This window comes from Pimephales promelas, chromosome 14 (assembly GCF_988280905.1).
Source record: "Pimephales promelas chromosome 14, fPimPro1.hap1.1, whole genome shotgun sequence".
Taxonomy (NCBI): Eukaryota; Metazoa; Chordata; class Actinopteri; order Cypriniformes; family Leuciscidae; genus Pimephales; species Pimephales promelas.
This window is the reverse complement of record NC_142782.1, coordinates 5,527,670-5,537,681: the sequence shown is the minus strand read 5'-3', so window position 1 is coordinate 5,537,681 and position 10,012 is coordinate 5,527,670. Positions and strand designations below refer to the sequence as shown.

The window sequence follows — 10,012 nt, the reverse complement described above, 5'->3', positions numbered from 1 at the left end:
TTATTATTACAAAATATTATTTACTGAACAATAAAAGTTAATGAACAATAACAGCCATTATACAAGAATACATTATACAATACAATACAATACAATACAATTTTATTTGTAAAGCACATTTAAAACAACCGAGGTTTGCCAAAGTGCTGAACACGGAAATAATTTCAGACAAAAATTAAAAACACATGACAAAAGCACAAGACACAATTAAACAAGTGACAAGACAAAACAAAACAAAAAGCAGATTTACTCTCAGTCTGATTTAAAAGCCAATGAATAAAGATGAGTTTTAAGTCGTACATACAAGCATACATTATACATGAATACAAAGTGTGTAGAATAGTCAAGTCAAATATATTTAAAAAGCACTTTTTACAATACAGATTGTATCAAATCTGCTTCACAGTATCAATCAAAAGAACTTAACAGCACTGTAAAAAATTTGGAGTAGGATTTATTTGAAAAAACCTTGCTAAACGATCTCACTCAGAAAATGCTAGTAAATTTACAAAGATTTGCCAAGTAAAAACCTAAACATATTTATCAGTAGCTTTAATTAGAAATCTTTAAGTTAAATTTACTTGGAATGTGGAATTAAGTAAACTTTACAAAAAATAAGTAATTTTAACTCTGCTAGTAAAAGGTTGATTAATACCGATTTCCTTTGCCTTTGTATTACACTTCACTAAAACAATTATCTTGAATTTTATTAGTCATTTATAGTATGTTCTTTACTTAGATCATCTAAGCAATTTATATATACATCATGTCAGACTTTAAGCCTTATGTGAATGCAAACACCTCAATACTTGGTAGACAATACACAATGGTGGTAACATTTGATGGATCGTTTTTGTGTTTGAATGTGTCGTTTTAAGCAAAAAATTTACTCGAAATGTCACAAAATGGCAATTTACTAATACTGAAAACAAAAATCAATGATAAAACAGTGTAAATACAGCTGGAAACCAGTTAAAAATGAACCTCATTAATTATTCAAGGTCCAGTGCATGATGGGAACCCCAGTATCAGAAAAGTTAAGTAATTTTTACTTAATTTTATTGAGTTGATATTACACTTTCATTTATACTCGCTTGAAATAAGTACTGATATGGAATTTACTTAGTTTATTAAATTCTTGCCTGAACTAACTTTTTCAAGTAAATTACATTGGGTTTTTTCACTCGTATTTACTTAACCAAAAAATCATTTTTTACAGTGAGTGTTTGTTTATTACTGGAAAAAAAAAAGACATCCAAGTTTGGTGGAGCTGATCAATGGTATGATGGGTCATTTAATTTGAATATCCCCAACTGAGCGAGCCAATGGCAACAGTGGCAAGGAACCGAAAAACTCCATCAAGTGACCCGATGGAGAAAAAAAAAAACCTTGGGAGAACCCAGGCTCAGTCGGGGCATAAACTAGAGACCATTACAGTAACTGTAAGATAAACATTTTATATGAACGCCTGGCTAAATAAATGCATCTTTAGTCTAGCTTTAAACTGGGAGATAAATGTGAAAATGGAAATAAATGTGAAAATGGAAATAAATGTGAAAATGGTGGATCTGGATATTCTAGGAATGAAAATAAATAAAAATAAATAAAATACAAAAAGGTGACGCTATTAGTATTTATACTAATTTATGACTTAAGACTTGGGTATAATCCGTCTTTTTAGTGGTACGGGTGTAGTGTAGACGCACGAGTCACGTATAGGAAAATGTTCGATTGTAAGTGAGTGTAAAGAAAGTGAGTTTGGCAATCGATCGCAGGGCGAGCAGCAGTGAAGCAGTGTCTCGCTCTACAACCAACAACCAAACGCTCCAGCCGTATATTTGCAGTTCCAGCCGTATAATGGCTTGAGACGCGTCTGACCTAATTTTAGCTACGTTTGAATCTAATTCTAGCTACAACTCTTTCACCCAATTACCCTTTAAATTCTCCTTTCAACTCTCGTCACCTTAGAAACAAAATAGGAAAAGATGAGAGAAACCAATACAATATTCAATCAGAATAAAAAATGTAAAAAATGAAAATAAAATACAAAAGGACTTGAAACAATCAAGAAAAAAAAACAAAAAAACAACAGCAACGTGGAAAATTGAAATCACACTAAGTCCAATTTAGTCCTCAACCAACAGTGTCCGTGTATATCAGGTTGCCCAATTTCAGCTTCAGTTTGATGATTCTTCCGCAATTCAGGCTTAGTCAATACAGAAAACAAACGTGTGCACAGTCCTACAACTCAGCTCAGGATCAGCTTGAGACTGGATTAACTGGAAACAGGCTCGTAATCTCCCATTAAAATTGATAACTCTGAGAGAAGATCGGTCAGACATGGAGCAGACGATGAATCGGAGTAAAAGAAACTTGACTGGGAACCAGATGGACTTGAGAAGGGTGACGTGTCTAAACTGATCTCGCGGTGAGATGGACCCGAGAAGGGTAACTGGTCAGAACTGATCTCGCGGTGAGATGGACCTGGCTCGGTTAAGTCCCTGGAGAGGACAGATATCTGTGGCTGTAGATCTGCTGGATCTGGGTCCACTGTGTCGTCCCCGTAACAGCCAAGAGCGGAAACCTTTAGAGTTTTCCATGTTCGTTGGATGAATGAGCCTTTCTTCACCCTCCTTCTTGATGGTTTTTCTAAAAAAAAAAAAAATGGAAAAATAAATTCAGTTACGCCACGCCAACTTCGGACAAAACAAAGACAGTAGAGAATCACAAAATCATTTTCATATTAATAAATCCCTTATGTAAACGTATATGACTACAGCCCACACACAAAAATGCCTTTTCAAATGGAAGAAAACCGGATGTGTAACTATTTTCATGCACTCATTGCTAAAAAACTAAATACATTTCAAGGTTCACATTTAATTCAGTCTGATTTTCTTTTTTTCTCTAGAGCTATTAAACTGTGTACCGCAGTCAAATAAGAGAAGTAACACACAACAGTAAACTACAATCAAAATGCTCATTTCAAATCGAAATTTGATTCAAAATCGAGAATCGTTTCGAATCGCGAAGCACCAAAAGATTCCCACCGCTAGATTATAGTGAAAAATAAAATAGATGCTGAATGTTGAACACTAATAATTTAAGGGGAACAAGAATAACATAAACCGTAGACTAGAGCAAAAGTCTACAACTATAACGAAAAGAATGACAGTAGACTAATAATAGACTTACCAACAGCCGGCGCTATCATAGCCCTCCATTTCCTACGGAGAAACGCACCCACATCTTTCTTCTTCTTCTGTGTTTGGCTTTCAGCAAAATCTGAGGGAAGACATAATGAAGAAAGAATTCAATTGTGAGGTGAGACAACTGGAAAAGTGGCACATTTTTCAAGTATTTTCAGAGTATTTCCTCCTTAAAACTGCAGTGAACCAAAGACAGTCTCAAAAACACGGTGTGAAATCGCTGGTGTTTCTGACGTCACAAACCACCTTGTAACCAATCAGATCAACGCGTGATCGTCAACCAGTGGATCTCTGGGCTGAGTGAGTGGAGGCGGGGCTCATTTGCATATTCATAGAACCGAGCATACTAAATGAGGCAAGGGTGTCGAGTTACATTCAAGCTATTTTAAGGCGTGACGGATTGTTTTTTCAAAGAAAAAAACATTTAAATATGGAAATATTTGGTGATCAAAGATGAGTTTAAAGGGATGAATTGATTGACCAGCGGGGGACTTTAATAATTAGGTACACAAGATGAACTCGACAACACAACTCGGTATAATGAAAGTACTGACAGTAATAATAATGACCATAGACTCACCCGGGACAGACGATGCATCGTCAGGATCGTCCTGAATAGAGTCCGGCGTCAGCTCGATACTAGAGAGACTGGACAATCCTGAGAGAGACATCAGCTCTAGATCTCGCGCCACTGCCGGCTCTGGGTCCAGGACAGATGTGCAAGAGTCTTCGGGATCGTCCGGATCGGCATTAACCGGCAGCTGGACTCCAGATGGACACGGATGCACTGGTGTTGCCCAGTAAAACTCGGATGAATCCTGCTGGACATCCATGGGATTGCAGGAGGGATATGTGGACACAAGTATATCGACCTCACTGCAGTCCAGCTTTACAGCCTTCCCGATTCTCCGTAAGAAAGCACAGATGCCTTGAAGAAAGGTAAAAACATTAACACAAGAAACCGTAAATACTGAGGCTTGACATCATGAAGAAAGAAGAACATGGGATGAAAACAGTTAAATATGTTCTTCCCAATCATCCTAGTGCCTGATTACACACACACACACACACACACACATGCTTTCCTTTTCTCCCTTACATTTACAATTACAGCTATATACAATAGTGAACACAAGTGACGTCCGGCCCAGGAAATCTGACATCTGCACTCTTGTCTTGCATTTAAATGTTATTATAAATGTGTGTAAGATTTTGTAGTCATTTTGCACAGTTAAGCTGGGAGTCGATTGTTTAATTTGTGATAATAATTCAATAAAACATAAACAATTTGGCAACATCATTTTTGTCCAGGCTGTTATATAAAGCTGAATTAAAAACACATGCAAAAACAAGAGAACCAACCAAATATTAATAATAACTTATAATGTTGTGTACCATGTGTGACCATGATCCTCTAAAGCAGGGAATAGCACACACAAGCATGTTTCAAACTAATCATAATTATTAAACAGTGGATACTCAAATTATGGCTATTCTTGAAATTTGTACCCAATCCTCATTTAAATATGTTATGATGTGTCTTGGAATAAAAACTAAATCTGATTATTGGCTTCAGTTGTATTTTGATATAATATGGTGTGGTCATATATGGTAATTAATGACACTCCAGTGATAATATTCTCCAATGGTCATTTGATTTACCCTCAGCTCTTCTCTCGGGTATCGGTGCAGTCCTCTGGTCTGGGATGATGCCGCTCCAGTCACGGGAATCACGCTTCTCCTCTTCCTCTGCCTAGGGGGACCATATTTTGATTACCAAAAACCAGGACACTCGGCCCAGCAAACAGATACTCAAAGTTTACTCAAAGATGCCTTATTCATTTCAATACATTGAAAGTAGGCTATTCCTCCTCTGTATAAATAGAAAATTGTTACATTAACAAGACACAAATTCAGATAGGCTTCTCAGAGGTTACTCTTTATTATGACAGGTTTCAAAAATAATGAAATAATGTCTCTTCAGTATTACAAAAGTAAATATATAAATAATAAATAACTGAAAGAAATGTCTCCAAATTGAACAAATATATATCTCTCACAAACTTGCCAAAAAGAACTAACAAAATATATTTATATCTTTAGTTTTCTTCCTCTTTATCCTGTTTTTCTTCCTTGCCCATCTATATTTTGCTGTAGAGCTGATCTTTCCCAGCAGTTTTTTGAAAACCAGGACATTTTCATCACTTTATAAAGAGCAGCCAGGAGGGCCAGGACAGGACGTGAAAACAGGACTGTTGGTCACCCTACCTTTGCCTTTGCTCTCCGAGAGTCTTGAGAAGAAGTGGACGGACGTCCATCGTCTGGGCTCTGCTGGCTGTCTCTCTGCCACTCTCTCTTCCTGTCAGCCGAACCTGTGGAGACACAAACAAACTCACAAGACAGAGATGTTACATATCCAGGAATGAGCTCATGGCTCTGAGTCCCGGTCGGGCCTGGCATCCTCCTGCAAACAAGAGCAATACAATACAAAATACAATACAATACAATGAAATACCCCACCTCAGTAATACCCCACCCCCCCCCAAAAAATAAAAAAATAAAAATAAAATAAAAATAAACAATAAAAAATAAAATAAAACTCCAAAACTCCCTCAAAAATAAGAAAAGAACAATCAAATTAAAGCGTCCTCAGAAATAATATTAAATAAAAATAAATAAAACGATGTAGCGTAAGCTAGGATATATTATCCGATCTCCTTCTGGAATAAAAGTCTCCTCTCTCTCTCTCTGAAATCCTCCGAACAGCTTCAAAATCTCAAGTTCAGCACAAGAAAATTTTCAGCAAAAGTCTCTGAAATCGCCTCGACTCTCAACCAACCAACAGCGATCAAAGTGTTGATATTTTCATTCAAAATTCATAAGACGCGTCGCCATAGCAACTCATACTCGAATCACTCATATGCTCGCACGCGCATCCGAAGCCGCGTGCGTGAGCAGAGCGCGTGAGCTCACATCAATGACAAATAAGGTTTTCAACTGATAAAAAAAAAAAAATCAAATTGGTTAAAACTGTACATCAAAGTAGTTATTATCTTTATGGGGATGTTTTTTTTTTTTTACTTGTTACTAAAATCTAAATTTTAAACTATGTATTTTAAGTGGTTTAACTGAGAATCATGTGACCACACCAGTCAAAATGTCATAAGGCCTACAGGATAACGTTAATGCATTTTCTAAATATTATGATATTAAAACTTTTCAAATCAATAATACTTAGGCTAATGAATATGTAAAGTGATGCAGTAAACAATATTTAGAGATCAGAAAAAAAATTATATTTTTTTGTATTTTTTTTTTTTTTTGTATTTCTTGTTCCAGTTCTTTACGCACATTTTAACACTGCAATGTGAGTTAAAATGTAAAATGTCTGAAAAAGTTTGACAGGACTTGATTTAATGTTATTATTGTTTCCTCAACTTCATTTAGTGAAATTATGCATTTCAATGGAAAAAAACAGCGTTATCCCGTTTGACTTACGGTATATGGTATATGAAAACATATGAGATATCACATGAATTGTCATTTTTACAAAACTTACACATAATAATGTTCATAAATAATGAATGTTTATGTTATGTAATGTTTTTTTTTTTCAATGAAATTAATTAGGCTCCACTTTAAAGAAATACACAAGTGGTTTTCAGTGTGTGAACTGTTACACACAAACTCAGTGTGGTTTCTTCCCAGATTTGCCAAGTATACAAATACAGTTAAACCATTTTTTTCCATATTTATGAATATCAAAACAGCACAACTTAGTTTAAGGTTCTGAAAAGTACCTTGAACCATTTTACTGATCATAGACACTCAACATCAATATTCATAAATAATGTAAGGGTTAAAGTAGGCGACCTTCACTGATTTCACTGAACATTATTTATTTGAACAAATTTACAAAAGCATGTAATTGAACAATATATTTATAAAGACAATTTTTATTATTGAAGTACATTAAATCACTAAATTTCATTAAATTAACACTAAATGTTATTTTAGACAATGTCTATAGTAAATGTAATGTAACTGTAATTGAAAATTATTATGAATTAAATCATTTGCTGATATTCAACTGAACAATATTAATGATATGTTAGTATTACAATTTGAATGGAAATGATACGAATTAAAGCTGAAAACTGTATAAGAAAAACAATATAAATCAAGAAACAATATAAAATCAATATTGCTTTATGCAGAGCAAGATTATATGCTAGTTTATTAGGTTTGTGCTTGAATTTTTAAATGACTCCTTTCAGACAGAGACCAGTTGCAATTAAATGTGTACTGCAATGACATATTTGATTAAAAAGACATAACAGAATAATAAGCCCCTTTCAATATTGCAACTCCAAAAAACATTCCCAATTTAGCAAACCATGCTCATAATTCTCCAAACTTTAAATCAAGTTTTCCTGAACTTCTGAAAAAAGTTGAATAAAGTTGGGGCCAAAACCAAAAATATTTAAGCTTTTTTGACCCGATCATGTTCGCTAAATGTTCCGAGTCTTGGCACTGTCTCGTTTGTTCACGAGTGCTCTCTTTGGCTCATTAAAGACTACTCTGGCTGCAGCATTTTGGATCAATTGTACACTGTAAAAAAATTTTTCAAGATTTGTTATCACAACATTTTTTCTTTTGTCAAATCAACTTTATAATAATTTATTTAGTTGAGATAACTTATTATTTTGAGTTTCTGATGGTTAAATGAATCTCCTTCATTGTATTAACTCACTTTTTCCAGTTCAATGAACTTAAAATTTTAAGGCAACCAGGTTACTTACATTTTTAAGTTAAACCATCAATATTTTTTTTACAGTGTAGAGGTTTGACAGAGCAAGCTGGAAGACCAGCCAGGAGAGCATTACAATAGTCCAGTCTGGATAAAAACAAGTGCTTGGACAAGGAGTTGTGTAGCATGCTCTGTAAGGAAGGGCCTGATCCTCCTAATGTTGTGCAAGGCAAATCTGCAGGACCGGGCAGTTCTAGCAATGTGGTCTGTGAATTTCAACTGATCATCAATTATTACAACCTCAAGGTCCTCAGGTCCGTATCGGCAGCTGGGTCCCGGCCTTTCTCGTCCCACGGAGGAGGAGATCGGCTTGGAGGATCTGCAGGACAGCCATTGAATGCAGGGTGGAAGCTGTTTGCCAGTTACAATACACACCATACACTTCAGAAAGCCTACTTCCACTGAAACTGAGTTTAAAACTACTTGGCTAGTAAATCTTTCTTCTGTCACATGTTTACTTCTGCTTCTGTTCTGTCATATGAAGCAGGCCTGCTTGTAATTGTTTTAGTTCTAGAGTGCCGAAGTTACGACGTCACTCTGTAGGCCAAAACGGGGAAGTGAGTTAGCATTTTAGCACTACGGTTCCCTCGCTCTAAAGCCTATGGGATTTTTGAATGGGTTTTTGCTAAATCGCCTGAAATAAGGTCTGTGGTGAACAAAGCCTCTAAATATTTTCACGTTTTGATTTCTGACATAGAACACAGTTATAACCCGCTTGTGGTTTTTTAAAACTTTATTGTGTCTTTTTGTGTTTTTTAAAAACTTTATATGGGCTTCAAAATTTATAACTTTTGGATTAACTTGTAAAGATTATCTTGATAGACAAAACGTGTAAGGGTCACACTCACAACTGTTTGTTAAACACAGATCTTATTTTTTGCGATTTTCCAAAAGTCTATGGGGAAAATGCATAGCTTTTCGACAGAGGGAACCCATGCGCCGCTAGCTTCCGAGTTGTCCTACAAAGTGATGTCATCACTTCGACACTCTACTGATTGTAGATTTATCCAACTTTGAACTAGTACCAATTCAGTGCATTTTCTTTTTTTCATTTCACAAGTTGTAGTGAAATTGCTGTCTCAAATCCTCCTTACGAACTTAGACGATAACTATATAATGCTAGTGTGCCCATTCAACCTGATCAGTTAATACAGAAGCCTACACTATAGAGTACACACACACACACACACACACACACACACACACACACACACACACACACACACACACACACACACACATTAATACAACCACAGTTGACCACAGTGCTGTAGGGACAGAGCAAAATAATCATAAAATCACATTCAAATTCTATACCATTACAACAGCCACACAGATAAAAACAAAACCCCATTTGAACTCCCAGTAGGAAAACGGTTTGTCGCATCCTTCATCCCGTAATTCTAGAATTAGATCTCTCTTTTAAAAGGAGCTTGTAACAACTCCATATGTGGCGTCATATTGGATGAACTTTATTGACCATATTGACTTTGCCAGTATGGACTTTGAGTTTGAAAGACATTTCACTAACATTTTTACACAAATTTAACCCTGCTAATGTAGCACTCCTGAAAGGGAGCAGGTTTATCAGTAATCAGTCAGACGAGATGCTTCATTAACAGAGTTTTTACTTAGAATCAATCTTGGCAATAAATGAATAATTATTACACAACAATGCATGAGCTCTATTATTTCTATGATGTTATACACAAGTGCATGAGCTCGTGTGTACTTCTCCTTTAAATCAACGCATCCCAAGTTCACTGTGAATAAATGAGTGCACTTAAAGTAGTGCGCATCCTAAAACAGCGACACTGTCTATATTCACAAGCCTCAATCTGACATAAAACACACGTGAAAACACAGATCATATATCGACCTTCAACTCATTTAATCACTCTACTGATAAACACATAAACGATTTGCGCGCGAACCGCGTGCTCTCCAGCTGAAAACTCTCGCATTTTACATTGGATTCGCCCCGTATCGTATT

At 35.7% G+C, this 10,012-nt stretch overlaps 1 protein-coding gene across 1 annotated transcript; it reads right to left on the bottom strand.

The window, feature by feature from the left end:
- Window positions 1–5,723, bottom strand: LOC148973628 (uncharacterized). Its single transcript, XM_089119317.1, has 5 exons — window positions 5,478–5,723; window positions 4,872–4,962; window positions 3,790–4,137; window positions 3,196–3,285; window positions 1–2,649 (listed from the first exon to the last, which is right to left on the bottom strand). Exons 1-5 carry the CDS (start codon window positions 5,667–5,669, stop codon window positions 2,276–2,278), a joined length of 1,095 nt encoding a protein of 364 aa, XP_088975443.1. The 5' UTR covers window positions 5,670–5,723; the 3' UTR covers window positions 1–2,275.
- Between the last annotated feature and the right edge of the window lie 4,289 nt (window positions 5,724–10,012).